General features: G+C 38.5%; 1 protein-coding gene across 4 annotated transcripts; it reads left to right on the top strand.

Annotated features, from left to right (window-relative positions):
* Positions 1-2,413: 2,413 nt before the first annotated feature.
* POU1F1 (POU class 1 homeobox 1) lies at positions 2,414-14,210 on the top strand. Of its 4 annotated transcripts, none has more exons than XM_065855300.1 (7): positions 2,414-2,555; positions 5,386-5,451; positions 6,363-6,480; positions 7,491-7,732; positions 9,569-9,733; positions 11,145-11,205; positions 13,997-14,210. In XM_065855300.1, exons 1-7 carry the CDS (start codon positions 2,414-2,416, stop codon positions 14,208-14,210), a joined length of 1,008 nt encoding a protein of 335 aa, XP_065711372.1. The 4 variants fall into 4 exon arrangements, with proteins under 4 accessions (XP_065711372.1, XP_065711364.1, XP_065711388.1 ...); XM_065855292.1 differs by having other exon boundaries at positions 5,302-5,451; XM_065855316.1 differs by lacking the exon at positions 6,363-6,480 and adding an exon at positions 4,576-4,581 and having other exon boundaries at positions 7,487-7,732.
* Positions 14,211-18,488: the final 4,278 nt, after the last annotated feature.

Below are 18,488 nucleotides of genomic sequence, written 5' to 3'. Positions count from 1 at the left end.
AAAAATCCAAGTCATTCAGCAGTATGAAGTACAACACTAAATAGTGGCATAAAAAACTCATTCAAGGTGGTGTCTGGGGTGACATCACAAAACAGCTTTTTACTGAACTCTGAGGAAAGGTTCAGTACCTCATGATCCCAGGCTGCATGTACTTTCCCAGTGTCTCTCAGTCCCAGCTTCTGCGTGTGAGCACCCTTCATAAGCCTACTACCACCTCCTCTAATGAACTGTATAGGTCTGGAAGGCTTGAGCACCCGGACAAAGTTAGGTAAGTCTCCTGACCTCAGGAAGAAATAGAAATCTGGAAGGATGCTCCACCCTGTACTTCAGGACAGATTACAACTTCTTTGTTTCTAGTTATGAATTTGCAGTAGAAATATTACCTGTTGGGATTTAAGAAAAAAGAATTCTCAAGGACAGTGCTGTAAAGTTATTCTGTTTATTTTTCTCCCGTGGCTTCAAAATCCTAGTAGGTAGGTGGAATCAAGCTCGTTGTGGATGTACCATGCTCTTTGCTGAGGGAGAAAAGGTTACCAGAGATGAAAATGCTTAAAATAATTGTTGAATGTCCACCCACTTGAGTAGCAGTTTATGTGTAGCACTCTGGCCAAGTGTTACACATCTGCCATTGGAGCTAACAATTTTTGTGTGTCATAAGAAGGTTGTACCATTTGAGAACTTATAGTCTGTAGGGTGTTATTAATATAAGGCAGTGTCATCTCTGTTGATTTCTGTTCTAGTTTCCCTCAGTGCCATGCTCTGGTCTGAGAATTGTATGGGTTCCAAATACACCCTTAGTTGAATGAAACGCTAGAGTTCAAAACTTTGTTCTCACTCATCAGTCAGCATACTCATGAATCCACAGATGTTAATATATATCAGGCCAAACCCAAAGTGATATAGATGGCAGTTCATTCGTTGACAATAACTTCCATAACATTGCAATTATTTAAAAGCTTTTGTATATTTTGCAATATGAAAGTACATGTATAGATAGTAGTTATGAGTGTAGAGCCTCGCTACTGTAAAAGCATATGTGCACTTTGCCATATGCAGTAATTTGTTTAAAATTTCTCAATAACCTCAGACACAGCCTTCCCCCTAACGCATTTACAGGTAATACAAAGGATTCTACAGAATGGCTTGATGTAATACTGCTTTTCTTCACTAATCCATGAAAAATGACACAATAACATGTATGATGGTTCCCATGTCATGCTTCTGAGGTCTATGTCATCAAAATCATAATTCAGACATTTGAACCAGCTTTGAATACCAAACACACAGAAAGCGTCATTGTCTTTACATAAAATAAATAAAAGATGAGACCCAATTGTCTTCAGTCACAAAACCCTCAAAACACCCCCCATACCAGAATCCCTCAAAACTCTAGAAACAGACAACAAAAGACCCTCCACATCCATACCTTTTACCTCCTGAAAAGTAAAAATAAAGGAAATAGGACCCCCTGTGCCATTTTTTCCTTTAAATTGTAAAATATATAAATTGAATATGTGACTATGATACACTGAAGTAATCTTCATTAATCTCATGCCAACAAATCACTTAGTAAATTCTTTGAGAAAAGACCCTGCTTCTACTTAGCATGTAGCACGATAACGACTAGGACCTTCTGGATGAGACTGTAGATGTTGTAGTATAAATTGATAGTGGGAACTGTGAATGAGTTTTATGTGACACTGTGGGCTCTTTCAAGTGTTTATGTTAGATGAACATTTAGCACTTTATGCTTATGTAAAGCTATCTGCTTAGAAGCTTCTTCCTGAATACAGCTGCTCCAAATTACATGTCTCTGGTTTATACTAGAGCATGTTAAGACAAATGATCACTACGCAACTGTTGGGAATTAAGTTAATTTAGATTATTTTGCTATAGGTTCTTGACTTTTGAAGACTTCTGATTGAGCTCTCAGTGGGGTTGCCTTCCAGAAAATTGCCCCGATGAGATTTTGGGGGCAGGTGTTAACTGTGGAAACCTATTTAGCATTAAACATACCTGTCTCGTTGCTACTGACTGTGGAGACGATACTTTATATTTTTTTTTCTGGCCGTTGTTCTTCACAAAAGACCTAATTGAAAATATCTGTCAAAACATGTCTCTGGTTTCCCTCTTCTTCCCCCACCATTAATTGGACAGGTATTGTATTTGTGTGGGAAGGAAGGAGGCTCTGTAGCAGTATAGCAATATTGCTGGGAAAGAAGAACATTAAAATGGATAAAGGGATTTCCTAGTGGTATAAATACCTGCACACGACCTCCCTGTGCTCTGGAGCCCTCCTGTATATGTATACGCAGGTAAAAAAGCCTAGAATACAGTTTGAGCTGCTGTTAATCGCGCTGGATCTGTTCTGTTAGAAAACAGGGGCAAGTGGCTCTTTTGCTTGTTGGAGGGTATGACTTGCCAAGCGTTTGCTTCATCTGACACCTTTGTACCCTTGAATTCTGACTCTTCTACCTCTCTGCCTCTGATAATGCATCACAGCGCCGCAGAGTGCCTGCCAGTTTCTAACCATGCCACCAATGTTATGTCTACAGGTACTTTTTAAAAATAATCTCGCTCTCAGTAACCGTCATTTGTAATGCTTCTGAATGCTATGTGTTCACCAAGTTCTGCAATATTTACAGTGTTTGGTATCAATGCCGTATGTCAGATTGGGACTACATTGAAGTAGAAGCATTTTCACAAAACTGCATGATGAGTGAATCAGGGACACACCACATGTTTGTGTTTTACTGAAATTTGTAGCTTTCTCTTAATTTGTTACAAATTTGGGCTCAAGTATGCTACTGATGCATTAACTTAGAACAGGTTCAAACAGTTACTGTTGTTATGGCTATATAGTCTTGAATGACAGATGTTATGTAAACTAATTTAAAGTTTGGTTACTATGGAACTATAATTTAAAATTATATAAATTACCTTAAATAGGAATGTATTTAAAAGTGGTCAGGTATAAATATAATTTGGGGAAGGTTTAAAGAAGGAAAAATATTACTTTATAACGTATATTGCCAACTGAATCAAGACTAAAAATTTAAGTGGGATGTTCAAATTTGATGTTTGAAGTCTCATTAATAGTTTTGAATTTTGTGTGTGTATATAATCCAATTAATTGCATTTAAATACAAGGACTATGTAATCACTGAACTATCTGAGAGAGTCAGAGAAAGAAAGAGGGTTTTCTTGCAACCTTAAAACTGCAGAAGTGGGATTCTGGAATAGAGGAATTGTTGATGGAAAATTTTCAGGAACAGAAAAATAAATAGTTTTGATTTATTTGAAATTGCATTAAGGTAAGAATTTTACTTGGAGCCTTAACAAGGAACTAGTTTTATGCTGAAATACATCGGTAATAAAACATCTTAATACCAAGAAAAAGCATGTAAGTAATGAAATCTGAGAATTGGTGTTAGATAACAGGATGTTATACATTAAGCAGGAGATTCAAAATATCCTAACATGGCTGTTGATTAGCAGCAGTAGTAGGGAATAGGAGAATTTAAATTTTGTATGAGGCCAAATTTATGTATCTGTATCATACTTTATTATCTAGATTCATCTGATTCATAGTAAAAAGTATATAGCGACAGCCAGCCAAAAGCATTTGCTCATCTGCTTCAAATTCAGGTTTTGATATTTTTTAGTTACCACTCAAGAACAAATACGGTTGTAATCAGTGGGAATTTTGTTTGCAGGACCACATATAGCAGACGAGGCTGTGAGAATGGAAGCAGTGACAGAGAATGTTTACTATAACAATTAAAGGTTTATAAACTTCTTACATAGATTCAGAAATTGCAATAAACAATGGTATGATGGTGAAAATATCTAAGGAGAATTTGTGCACAAAGTAGACATGAAAGCATTTTGTATAATGACTTATGTTAAATGTCAAAATTGTTTAAAATGCATGTGACAATTCTGCATCACGAAGTAGAAGTGAATATACTGCTGTTCAAATACTGTACCATGTCATACAGCTGATGTTCTGCAGTATCCTCAACGTTTTAATAGTCATTATTTAATTTAAACAGTATCATCCCCAATATTTAATTTTAAATCACATTAGAAATTTGGAAATACTGGGTTTATTAATAGAAAACTATAGTTTAGGGATTATGAAATAATAGAAGAAAAAAACCACCAGTAAACACTTAGATCTTTTCTCAACAGAAAAGTTGCCTTGCTCTAAATGCTTTAGTATTATTAATAAAATCTTTGTTTTGGATGCACTTATACTAGTATAAGCATGTCTGGTTTAGTAGATTTTATATCTGTATAAATGTATCTAAACAGGACGTTTTGCTGTTATTGTTACTGTTATAAAAAACAGAGATTCTAATTCCTAATTACTTATATTGTTTCGAACAACTGGAATGTGTGCTCTAAAGTGCAGTTTTACATATCTGAATGTTCACAAACATGAATTTTTAATATTATAACTTATAGCAGTTGTTAGAGGGGACAGTATATGCAATTTCTGTGCCTACTTATGCATGAGAAACTACCATATCTCTCATTTTGCATTCAGTAAAAAATTGTCTGATTCTTCAGGCACTGGTGATCCAAAACAACCCTGTGAAAACACTAGAGAGAAAATAATTGTATTTCTTGGTGCTGATGATGGAAAATGATGATTTAGGCCTAGCTTTTTAGAAGAGCCCAGAGTCTGTCATCCTGCTTCACTACCATCCTGCCAAAGCACTCTGAAATGTTTTTGGTAGATTGGCACTTGAGAAAATGCAGCCCCTGGATGCCTCAAAGCACATATCCCGAAGTGCTGCTTTTGGAAACCCAAGTCTTAGGAATGTGTGAAATACTGCCTGCCTTGATGCCTGTGTTCACTGTGGGGTTTGCACAACAGTGAAGCAAATCAATTTTGTGGGAACATGGAGCAAGGTTTTATGCAAGATTAAATGAAATCATGTGTGGAAGCTGGGTGAGGAAAGGAACTGATCTCCTCTTGGAGAGTTCAATGCTTCCCTTGCTCAGTTGTATATGTAAACTGGGTTATGCTCATAGATAATACTAAAAAAAAAAATACTTTGAGACCATAATGAGATGATTTCTGGTTTTGGCTTAGAAGGTATCTCACTATTTATACTGGCAGTCGCATCTGATGTGACCTGGACAAGTATCTGGACTTCCAGCAGTGTTAACGTGATGGCTATGGCTCAGAGCTAAATGCTTACTGAATGCACACAAAAACTGCATGCAAGAATACTGCCTGCCTCTGAACTTAAAAGCTGTGTCTTGAATCCTCGCACATTTTCTTACCAGTCCAATCTGTTTTGTCTTTGATCCAAACACTTATATGCTCCTGTATCCGCTTTGCCATGACGACTTTGGGAAACACTCTGTCAGGCCTTCATTACTCTGTGCCTTCCTGTCATTATGGAAATCAATCATCTACCTATGGGGTGATGGCAGGTAAGAGACATCCCCTCAACTGAGTGAGCTATTAGCATGTTGATTTTGGCCAGTTTTTCTTTAAGGAGACTGATTCAAGGCAGTTGCTTAAAGAAGACAGGACTGGGGTTAAGGCACTCAAAAGGGGGTTAGGAAATTAAGGATCAGTGCCCAGAGTTTCCTCAAGCTTCTGTGTCTCTTGGCAAATTGCTCTGTATCCTATTTCTCTCTATAAGACTGGGACAGTGCTGCTCTTTAGGCTTGCCTCTGTCTACTTCCCTGGTGATCAACACTTTTTGAGGGATCAGGACTGATGTACTTGATATATATGTGCACTACCGGTAGATGAGGTGATGGAGCCCTCACTGGAGCTACAAAATAAAATGGTGGCACAATGAAAAGCTAGCTGAATTCAGCAGGAAGATCATACAGATCATACACTCATGAATGTTTACTAGGAGTGTATGCTAGCATCCTGCTCAGTTTTCCATGTCGCAGACTGAGTTAGGAAGAGGAACCGCTATTCTATGCAAGTTCAAGCAGCCATCAATGAAATAATGTGACAAATCAAATTAACACAACCCCAAGAAATAATCATGACTCAGAGCTAGGCCAAAATGAAACCCAGCATTTTATTTCCCTTAAAATGAAGGAAATACTACATTAAGTCAGTACAGATGAATGCATCTGCATAGGGACTCTTCACGGACAGTCAGTAGACTTCCTTCACTGTGTGTAAATGTCCAAATGCTCCTATTTCATTGTCCATTAATATATATGTTGCAAACATTCCTAGCATTGCTCAAATCCCCAGGATAAGTCCATAGGTGTTAAACAAAAGGTATTGCTAAGAAGTTTCTTTTATTTCAGTCCAAAATAAATACAGCTACATTTTCCTTCTTTCTCTTTTTACTCTTACCTTTTGTTATTAGGCATCAAGCCTGCAACTCCAGAGATGCTATCCGCAAGTCTCTCCCAGAGTCGCATCTTACAGACATGCAGCATGCCACATCCCAATGTGGTAAACAGTGTCAGCACCTTGCAAAGCAAGTCCTGCTCTTTCATTTTTTTTTCCCCTTTATTTTTTGAGAAAATCTTCTTTTATGGCTATCTTGTGTGAAAAGCATAAAGTATTCCTACGGGGTTAGAACCTCCAATGCTGGTGAGAGCAATCAGGGCAGTGAAGACAGGAAAAGTAAATGGAGGAAGGGGTAGGAGGTTAATGAAGTTCAGAGTTCTGCTATGAAGTTTTGTGTAATTTAGAAAATTGGGAAGGATGTCCTGAGATCCTGGAATTTACGAGCTGCTTCAGACACACGGAAGAGTGTTAATATTTCTCCAACCATTTTATTTTTCCCCCCTCAAGTCAGGGACTCTTTAGCTCTGTGTACAATATCTAGCAAAAAAACCAGCCTTCACTCTTAATTGAACCTCCTTGTTAACTCTGATATTTGTGAAAAAACGGTAGCACAAGGTAGTTTTGCTTTGTCCTAGAGGAATTTCTTTTTAAGCCAGAACAATCACGCTAAATGTCTTCTGGGCTTTTGCTTTTTTTTCTTTTTTTCCTCTTTTCTTTTTTCTTTGAGCTCTTACCTGTGTACTTTCCTCAAACAAGTTTTATGCTGAAGATAAACCAAGATAATATCTTGTCTGTACATCAAATGGTATTTACATGGAAATATTCTTTGTCTTAGAAAATAGAGATTGGCACATTTTATGTGGCTCAAAATGGCATAGATCCATCAATCTTATTATGCCATTTAATTCTAGGTGAGGCCTTGGATTGTTATTTAAGTTTGGACCATTTACCCTTTATGTAAGTGCATCTCAGTTTGCTAGGAGGTAGGGTAGCTATGGCCTGTGAAAGTGGCTGTTGCTCAGTTTTCAAATACTGAGACGTGAGACTGTTCCTCTTAGGAGATCCTCACTCTTTGATACGTTTGCATACGTTATACAATAAATATTACAGACTTGGATTATGAGATGATGAAGGTGTGTTTTCATTGTGTAGAGGTAGAGAGTAACTATATCGAGTTTTCTTTTTGGTGTTGCTCAGGTAGCCTGACCCCTTGCCTTTATAAATTCCCGGAGCATGCCCTGAGTGCCAGCTCATGTGCCTTGGGCCACAGCTTCGCGCCCATGCACCAGTCCCTCCTCACAGATGATCCCACCGCCGCAGACTTCAAGCAGGAGTTCCGCAGAAAAAACAAGTCTGTCGAAGAGCCCATTGACATGGACTCCCCCGAAATCAGGGAACTGGAGAAATTTGCTAACGAATTTAAGCTGCGGAGAATTAAGCTGGGTACGTGTTTTATGTCCATGAACAAAAGGCTGAGAAATTCTAGTGAAAGAAAAATTATTTCCAAATGTTTTACAGTCTAGTCTCTGCACTTATCTAATCGTAACTCTAATCCTGCCTTGCACTGCCAAACTGTCTCTGTTTCTAGAAGACTTACACAGAATTAATGAACTTCAGCTTTTTGCAACTTAGTACACAGAAAGTGACTTTAAACTTTCCTGTCCCTATATTACTTAAGTCCAGAGAAAACTATTGCTGTTCATTAAATTACATCCACTAGCAGGTGCATTATTTTTCACAGCCCCAAATTTTCTGCAACTTAGGGCAACACATGCTATGGCATCTCATACTCACCTTCTTCCCTATGAAGTTCTTCACTTGATGGTGCAATGTCATTTCAATATGTAAGATGTGTGACATCCATGGTGAATCTTTCATACTATTAGGAAGCTTCTCTTCCTGGTTTATTTTCGTGTGCCAAGACACAGGTACTGCAGCAACTGATATCTTTGTTGCTGTCTGAGAACTACTGGGGCTGATGCAAGATGGATTTCATTAAAGGGTCTTCAGTGAGATGCTTGTCTTTCACTGGATAATCTTAGCTGAGGACAAAGGTGGACTGGGCCCTGTCTTTCTCACCTGTAGGGGATGGAGGTACATGCCAAAGTAAAAGCCTCTCTCGTCCTTGTTTGAACTGTACAGAAAAAAAAAAAATCACATCCAGCACTGCAGATTGAGGCCTCTTATAAATATTGGGTACTCTGAATGAAGACTTGCAATTTTTGACATTATTACTTATAACATGACATTGTATCATTACAAAATAGGGTGTCCTTCTAGCTTTATAAATGTAAAAAACTTATAAGGTTATCACAGGCATCTATGCACTACTTAACAGCTAAAAAGCTAGTGTGTTCCATTTCCAGAGTAAAAATAAGCACTGAAACAAAAAACTAGCATTTAAAAGTATTTGCAACTTGGTCAGTTTTGTTCTATGCCATGTGTTTGATGTCAGCCACAGCAACAGAAAGACTTGTGAGGTCCCACGCTGTTAATCACTGTTATTATTACTGCATCTTCACCCTGAATTTGTAAGGGAGCAAAACTTCCTCTGATGCTAGCAAGTGGCACAGAACCTGTAAGACTGAGCTTAATGCTCTCCTGGGAAAAATGCAATTTGTACAGGAAGACTAATCTGATATTGAGCTTTACAAGGGAAGAAAGAGTTAATATGGGCTGTGGGTCTGAGGCTGAGAAACACAGAGCAAGCGCAACCAAAATGGAGGTAAAAGGCTGCCTCGTGAGACATTCAGCATCTAAAGAGATCCCGGCTGTTCTGGTGCAGAAGCAGAAAGGGAGAAGGATAAGCCAGACTCCTGAATGTAGCAGATACATGTTCACAGCCTGGAACAGGGAGCTGCTGTTACAAAATCAGTGTCTCCATGGAAACCACAGCATTTTTTTGATCTCTGCAGCTTAGTCATTGCAACAAATAACAAGAGACCAGCAGTGCCACTGGGGATTAGCCTGTTGCCATTGCAGCACCTATAGAAAGAAAGATATAGGGTGTTCTCAAATCTCTGATATTGTAGTATAAAACCATTAAATCAGTGAAAACCTCCACTGAAACCAACAGGAGGCTGAAGATGTCTTTGAGGTGGGCTCAGACTTGGTCACAAAGACCTCTGCAGAAAGTCCATCCTGAAGACAAAGTCCATCCTGAAGACACTGCAGGCACACACAGCTCATAAAAGTCAGCAGTGAAGGGCCAAGCATCTCATGGAAAGTAACTCTTTCTATAAAGCTCCAAGGTGCCTTGTTTTCCTTCGTTTTTCACAGGTTACACACAAACTAATGTTGGAGAAGCACTGGCTGCAGTGCATGGCTCTGAATTCAGCCAAACTACTATTTGCCGGTTTGAAAACTTGCAGCTGAGCTTCAAGAATGCATGCAAACTGAAATCAATACTGTCCAAGTGGCTGGAGGAAGCAGAACAAGTAGGAGGTAGAAAAATTAAACCCTCTAAATATTGATTTGCATTTAAACCAGGATCCTGTATGTATGTTCCAGGACTAGTATATGTATTCCATAGACTAATGTGTTTGTTTTATCAGCTTTGATTACTAAGGTGTGCTTATATTAGATTTTGGTTGTCTTTTATGGGTGAGCAAAGAGCTCAAATTGAAATGTACAGAGGGTACAGAGCAGCAGAAACATCACTTGACCTACTGGAAGTAATTTATTTCAGTCCCATCCCAGCAAACAAGCTCCAGTCCTGTGACATAGGTCAGAGCTGTTATTAAGATGGGACGTTTAGCAGCATACAGGGATTCTTCACTAACAAAGAACTCTTCCTTCCAGCCTCTGGTATATGAGATGTAGCCTTGGGGAAAAGGATTTGAGTTCAGCTGCGGCAGTGGACTTTAAACCCTGAACAAGAATAGCGTGGCATAGAGGTTTTTGATGCAACATTTTTGCTGCTAGGGGATTCCTTCCCTTTTGTCCAGTAATTTCTAGTTGCAGGAAGAGGCATGGGGTTCACTGGGGAAAGAATATGTTAAGAACAGGTTGGTTCATTTAAAGGAAACGGACTGTTTTAAAGAACAGCCTTTTCAGCTGGATGAATTGGGATTCTGGGAAGCAATGTGCGTGGAGGTGACAGCAAAAGCCAGAACTACCACCATGTGGCACTCACCTAGCATAGGAAGAAAGAGAAAATTATCTTAATGCTACTTTTTGGATTTGCCATTGTATTGAACAGTAGAAAAGGTCAAAAGGCTGCTTGTGCCATGCACTTCAGTTTACTTTGAACCAAAGGTAGAAAGCTTCCTTCCCCTGTAACTACACTAGAAACCAGAGAACGGCCTAACACAGTTGGCATATTGCAAAAAGCACACATAAGGTGGGCAGCAGCTGCTGACTGCATGAGCAGCGTTGCAGGCTTGAGCTGCAGGGTAAGATCATGTGGGCAGGCAGTGGCCTCTGAGAAGTGATGGAGCACTTGTCCATCAGGAATTGTTATGGAAGATGCAGATGAATAAATGGAGTTGGGAGCCAAGGCCATGTTTCTACCAAAAGAGGGTGAGGTAGCTGAGGGGTATGGAAATGCAATCCGTCTCCCTAGATGGTACCCATCACAAGAAAGACGGTAGGTGAAAGGAAGAGGCTGAAGTGCAGCTCCTTACATAGGCGCAGAGTCAGCACTTTAGCCATGGCACACCATTTTTGCTTATAGACATTTATAGCTGGAGGTAAAAAAATGACCAACCATCTGAAAGAAAAAAGTTTTTCAATGTGTGATGCTGCTCTAATTCATTGACATAAAGGGACTTTTCTTCTGGCGATAATTGTGCTTGTTTTCTATTCCCTGTGGAAAGCAACTGCTTGATTTGGTTTTGTTCTGTTTTTAATGTAGCTTTATACAGTGAAAAAGTTGGAGTGAATGAGCGGAAGAGGAAGCGCAGAACCACCATAAGGTAATAAATATTTAGAGGGTTACATGTTCCCCTTCGGCTAAGATCCTCCTTTTTCTTGGTCTTGAAATAAAAGTGTTCCTATTAATGAATCTCTATAGCTAGTGTTTCAAAGTGTTTCACTGTTTTGAAACATTCTACTGAAAAATGACAGCATAACCCTCCAAACCCCCAGTTTACTCCAAATATACTACATTTCCCAATGAAAGACTTTTTTTTTTTTTCAACATGTGACAACATCCTTCAATATAAAAAAAGAAAAAAAAGAAAAAGAAAATCCAATTCTGCCCAAATTTTATTATATCAACATAGTGAATGAGATATCAGAGCATCCTCATTTGCATTTTGGGAGGTTATATATTATACCAAAATAAACTGCATTATTTTTCCAGAGAATTGAGGTCTGGGAGTTTGAGAGCAAGCTTTTACACATAATATTGTATCCTCATCTCTATCTTCTGTCATTGCATTCTTCGAAGTTCACAAAGAAGCACTTCAGTGAGCGAAATGGAAAAAAGGGAGCTGTTCTTGGAAGCTCCTTCTGCTTCTCATATCTCTGATGGCCAACAGCTACCATCTATCTAGCCTCAACTCCATATGAAAACCGAGTAGGCTGATAAATCATATTACAAAAACAATTACCGAACAGGCAAAGTGAGAACATGGGGTAATTCCTTTTCCTTTAGATATTCCAGGCTGTTATAATTTATGAAGAAGAATTCACTCAGGGGACCTTCAAGGAGCTGTAGCATTTTTTCACAGGAAGGGAATTTGGCTGCCTCTGGGCACAGACCTGGTGCTGCCAGGCCCTACCCATTACAGTGAATTGCCTGATGTTTGCAGAGGGATCCTTCCCGATGTGCAGTGCCACCTCCCAGAGATGTAAGCTGCCCTGTTGTCCTACAACCCTAGAATCCTATAACCACAACATGCACCTCCTTCTTTCATATTCAACTTGGGACTTCTTTTCTTAGTCATATTGCCTTTGATATAAAGAATAAAATGGATGTGTTACTTCTCTCTGACTTTTCAAGTTAAAATTATTCCCCAATCAGGAGTGAGCTGGGGATGGGCAATGCTTCATAGCTCATTTGCTCATCAGAGCACCTCACGAAGGATGAAACTTTACTCTTGGGAGGCCAGTTTCTCCTCTCAGTTTCTCTCTAAGTTAGTAAAGACTTGAGCAGCAGTGCCAAGACCTTGCCCAGTTTATGTAGTATGGCCTGTGTGAAAGCTGCCAGTTGAGAGCATTTCTGTCCTAGGTGTTTCCCCTGGCTAGAGGAGCCCGCTCAAGGCTGCTCATCTAACATGGTGGGTTTTGGTGTTGTTTTTAACAGCTATTGGATAAATCACTCCTCATAATAAGCATTTTTAATTCTTCCCGCTTTTACACCCAAATTCGCTGCACTGGGAGTATCAAATATGGCAGGTTGTCAAGGGCACAGATAATTGAAAGGAAGTTCAGGACCAAATCACATATAAGAAGAATATACATAATATATAAATCACATATAATAAGAAAATATTAGTTGTTCCTTTGAAAGTATATAGGACCTCAGTTTGAAGACCTCAAATTAATCAGGGAGACAGACTTTATCTGAACCTCAGCCTTATTCTTATCAATTCTTAATGGATGTTTGAAGGTAAACTAGATGTGAAACAAAAGTCCCACTAAGTAAGTTAGGGTAGTCATACCCTTAAGAAAAAATACTTAATTTGAATTTGTGTAAGCTATTTTATTTTCTACTTTGATCAGAAAGCCTATGAAACTGTTAGTCAAAACCAGTGATACTTCTAGACTTCTGTGTGTGTAGAACATCATGTTATTAATTAGTTAGTTTTGGTAATGTTAATAAATATTGTGAAATAGACCTGTAAATGAGAAACCAACCACATATTGCAGATGAAGTAATGAAATAACTGGAACTCCAGCAGATCCTTTGTATATTTTTGTAACAGAAATACCTGCACCTCATTTCCAGAATAATGCATGAAGTGCCCTCTTGTGTCCAAAGAAATTACAGCTACTGCTGAAGCCAGTTTCAGATGTGTCCTGGTGGCACATAAGTATGCCACAGATACTCTGTTTTCTGAAAATAAGTAACACAAACGGAAATTAAATTCTATCTGACAGTAAGAAAGTATAATAGTCTTAATTTATTTTGTTTATTGAACCACTCAACCTTGGTCACTGCTGACTCTGAGGAATAGATTAAGGCAGACTTTGCGAAAATGTGATAATTGCTAAACCAGCTTGCTGTAAACTCCATGATTTCTAGAACTACTGTGGTGCCCTCTCTATAACAAAATGAGATGCAGAACTTGATATGTTTCCCAAGTTGTAAGTGATGGAGCTCTTGCTCTTTGTAAACCCAAATTATTTGATACAACCAGGTAACCACACTAATGTGCATTTGCTGAACCCCTACAATGGTGTGACTGGGGCAGAAAGAGTGGGCAAGCTTGTTCCAGTTCCTGTGATCCCATTCATGTCTAGCTAGTATCTCCTAGAGAACATCAAGAAGCATAAATATTATTTCATGCTTACCACTGAAATTGCATCGAACTCGATGTTAGTTTTGCCTTTATATTAGCCTGTGCTGAAATTCTGCATGATGTGGTGCTGTTCATGTCAGCAAATTACTACAGTGTAGGTTTCCTTTATGTAGAAAAAGAGGAAACACACCAAGTCACTACCTTTAGTGCTCTTACTTGTCCCTTCTCCTGAACTAGTGGCGAAAGCTTGAATGCATCAGAAAAGTTTTTAAAGGTGAAATTTTATCCTTTTATCCAGTATTGCTGCCAAAGAAGCCCTAGAGAGACACTTTGGAGAACAAAGTAAGCCTTCTTCTCAGGAAATTATGAGGATGGCTGAGGGGCTCAATCTTGAGAAAGAAGTTGTGAGAGTTTGGTTTTGCAACAGAAGACAAAGGGAAAAGAGAGTGAAGACAAGTTTACATCAGAATGCCTTTAGTTCTATTATCAAGGAGCATCATGAATGCCGGTAAAGCTTTTCCATATAAAGAAGTGGCTTTCTGGGTTTTGCTTTGTGTTGTTGGGTTTTGTTTTCTTTTTCTTTTGCCCTTTTTTTTTTTTTTCTTGGTTTGTTTGCTTGTGGTAAATATTGTATATATATTGTTTAAAAAAAAAAAAAAAAAGTGTTTCTCTTACAAGCGAGCCAGCTTCAGATGTTGTGTGTTGTGAAAGACATGATTTCAATGTAAAAGGCTGGAAACAAATCAAATGCTACTGCATATATTTAAAGAATTGGAGGTCTCTGCATAACCGCATTGAACCTATTATGTGTTATTCAACTAGAGATGTTTTCCAAGTTGCACAAGTAGTTGCAGTTTCCCTATGCTGTGCCTTTCTTGCATCTGTGTTACATTTACTGATTAATGGAGAACACCATGTATAACAGGTACACTATGAATCAGGAAACAAAGCCTTAGTGTTGTGTGTGAAGAAAGGTTTCAAAGCTTGATACCAGCAGCTACAGTATTGAAAATATGTTGCCTCTGCATGTGCTAACTAGCTTAACTCCACTAACCTGTGTGAGATTTTTAAGCCATGGGGCACATGGCAGGGTCCCATCTCCAGGGGTGAACGCTGAGCTCAGCAAACAGAGCTCACAAATTTCTGAGTAAGAAATTAGAACTTCAGAGAAGAGAAAGCGAGTAAGTGTCCTCAAAGAAGCAGTGGTGACATTGCTGAACATCTAGTTATAGGCAAAATGGGATCTACCCATGGGATCTCGTGGGAGAGAAGACAGGCAGGGGAATGCCAGCTCAAACTCAGCAACCCACTCACAACAGCTGCACAACTCCGAGTGGATTGTTCCAGGTAAATTCCCTCTGTAAGCTCAGGACAAAGCCATCAGAAATGTGCCAGAATTGCTGTCATTATTTAAGGTAGTGAAAGCTTACCAGTACTGAGGTGTCAACGCTGTTCCTACTGTGTGCTCTGTCTCCATGTACCACTTGACTGCCTTAAAGGGGTGCCAAGTAGAAGCAACCTTTTTTTATGCTTGTTATCAAAGATAATTCTTACATATGTATTATATACCTTAAAGTTTGGTTTGGATATTTTTAGCTATAAAAATTGGGATACAATTTACCTCACCTTAAGACTTTGTGACTTGAAGGGAGAAAACTAGAGAATTATCAGGATTTTTATTCTTTGGGCCTTCTCTGCATTGTATTTTTTTTCTAATTAAATCCATGTGTGGACATATTTACATCAGAGATAGCATGTTAAGTTGTGTCTTGTGCTCTGAAATAAGTATCCATAGAAAGCATTTGTTGCACTGCATATTCCCACTCTCTTACACCTCACTAATTGAAAATAATCCCTTGTCATTCTCTAGCCTAGAGAGATAATTGGGGAAAACAAACCAGCCACCCAACAAACAAAAAACAGTGCCAGAACTCCACCTATCAGAAAACCAGGCTCTGAGAAACTGAATTAATGACTGTAGTACTCACCGGGGATAGATTCTCCAGCCATCTCTTTAGCCCTGCTCATTATTATTAGAATAGCCCATTACCATATATGTGTTTTTGACTGTTTTCCCAGGGCTGAAATTAAGTGAGTGCATGCAAGTTGTAATGGCCAGATACATTTTATTTTTCCATAAAACAGACCTGATGATTTAGAAAATGTCTCGATAATAGGCCCACAGAAAGCGAAAGGAGTTTAATGTTCAAGATCCCTTAGAAGCTGTGTGTACAAGTTAAGTGTTCTCTCTCTAGTGTACATTAAATTATCTCTGATATTTATTACAGTGACCATAGGCACATTTATCTATGGAAATTAGGCTCCTGGATTAAAAAAAACAACACCACACTTTTATGAACGAATGCATTGCTATAACCCCCATAAATTTAGAATAAAACTTCAGTTTAATAACTCAAAGACAAGAAATTGTGTTTTGTACTCTTTTCAGGTTGTTCTCATCACTAGCATAGCTCACCCACTACAGCAGAGAAAGACCAAGCTGTAGCCTTTATCCACAGATCACAAACTTTCTAAAAGGATGGAAAATAAATGCAGTTGAGAAGATCAGCATTCAGTAAAGGTGGTGGCATGCATTTGTGTACCTTTGATATTAACGTGATCTGATGTTATGTGTGTTGAAACTCCAAGAAATATATAAATCTTATTTATAATTTTAGCTATTTTCTTAATTATGAAAGGCTTCCTAGAAATTCTATAAGCCTGTACCTCCCCCTTTACAATAAAGTATTCTTGCACATTTTGTATTTTCACGTAATGGTCTGTAGTTCTGTTTTGGTAATACTTCACTTTTATAGTTGTGTATCATGTTGATGTGCTTATTCACTTCAGCATGCTGTAATAGTTCATTCAGGAACAGACTTACCATAACATTGTCATCACTAGTTTTGCAGAAGTCTCACAAGTGCAGGCTAAGTGCAGAAGCATAGCAAAACAAAATTACAAATGACACAAAATACCACTGTCTTGCAAAAGAATGACAAAAGGCAAAGTGAAAGAAACAGCCATTATGTAAACACATCTAGCCGTTGTCACGGAAATTAGTAACAAATTAGAGCAGAATTGTTTAAATTAAAAAAGCTGGATGGAACCAATTTAATGTGCTGCATCTGCAGCCATTAGATTTAGAGAAAGTGGCAATTGATTTATTTTTTTTTCTGTACAATTTACTGACTGGGTAGTTGCCATCAATCACTCTTGATTGGGGAAAAACCCTGAAGTAAGACATCTGAGGGGTGTAGCTTTATAAACCTCCAAGAGCTTAGTTAGTTAGCTATTATTTGATTAACACAGGCTGCACTATTTTTCTTTGAGATGTTTGTGGAGTTCTTTCCTTGGTCTTACTTTTCCCATGGTATCTTTAGGTAGGGTGCTAAACTAGAATATAGGACAAAACAAGATATTATGATGGTGTGTAAATCTGTGGTTCACCTGTCTCTGAAGTACCATGTAGCATTCTGTCCCCCTCACCTGGAAGGATGCAACAAACCTAGAAAAGGCCCCTCTACAGGCAAAGCTGATGATCAAAGATAAGACAAATAACTCTTCAACCTACTGTCTCTCACCTAGATTTAATGTGTGTGCATTGAACGCTGTAGAGGTCTCCTGAATTAAGGGCTATATGGAAAGGCTGGATGGATGCAGGTTGTTCACCCTCTCGCCTAATGTGAGAACTGTAAGTAAACAAACATGCAAAGGTGGCAAGAAGCATAAGAAAAAACAAAAGCAGTGGTTTTTAATGCAGTGGGGTTTAAGATCTGTGGAAATCCTCAAAAATGTGGGTGCCAGAAGTCTATTTATATGGACAAGCTCACAGATGCGAAAGCCACTTAAAGCTGTTGTATATAGAGGAACATACACATGGCTCCGGAAGTGGCCTAAGTTGAAAACAGAGGCTGGAAGAGTATTAGAGGAGGAAGCGCCATCTACATTTATCATTTTCTCATATTTTCCTGGGTATTGTTTACAGGCATTTGTGAAGTAGGACTCTGCATGAGATAGACATCAGTCTGCCCCAATAGAGCCACTCTTAGGTGCATAAACAATTGCATTGTTGTTCTTGCATGGAAAACTTTTAGATTCAGTTGCTGTTAAGGTGTCAGCAAGGATAAAGGAGTCTAAGGATTGAGTGGGATTTTTTTTTTAGTCTGATAAGAGTGATTCAAGAGGAATTTGTTTCTAAGTAAGGGATGCAATTTTATTATATATAGCTATAACATACTAACTATAATTGAAATAAATATAAGCAAGCCTGCAAACCTACAACACTTCTACTGAAAGATTTTTATACAAATTAAAGCTGCAGAACTTAGAAGACAACTATTAACAGAAATACAGGATAGATATTGACATTAGCCCTATTTTAGCAGCCTTACTGACACCAACAATATCCTTGGAACTGTTCATGAAAGAACTCAGAATTATGCCCAACTTTGACAGTCGTTAAAAGGAGAGTGCATACTTCATTCAGAAAGGACAAGCCTTGGTGTTCAACAAAAACATAATCAATCAGTAATATTTTATCCCTAACCAATTTCATTTTATAGTTTCTACTTCAACACCTAAAAGCAGCAGTTGGACACCCAGTCACAGACAAAAGGGAATGCAAACTTAATCAAGACCTTATGGAATATTGAGTTTAAGTCAAAGGCCCCCAAGTAACTACAACAGGTATGCTGCTTTATAGCTCAGGGCAAAGAAAACTTTATTAGAGCTAACAGGAGTCCGAAGAAAACCCACTGAGGGACAGATGTGTAAGACTAACCCTACAA

This window comes from Patagioenas fasciata, chromosome 1 (assembly GCF_037038585.1).
Source record: "Patagioenas fasciata isolate bPatFas1 chromosome 1, bPatFas1.hap1, whole genome shotgun sequence".
Classification (NCBI taxonomy): Eukaryota; Metazoa; Chordata; class Aves; order Columbiformes; family Columbidae; genus Patagioenas; species Patagioenas fasciata.
Note: the sequence above shows the minus strand (reverse complement) of the source record. Positions and strands in the feature narration are given on the sequence as shown.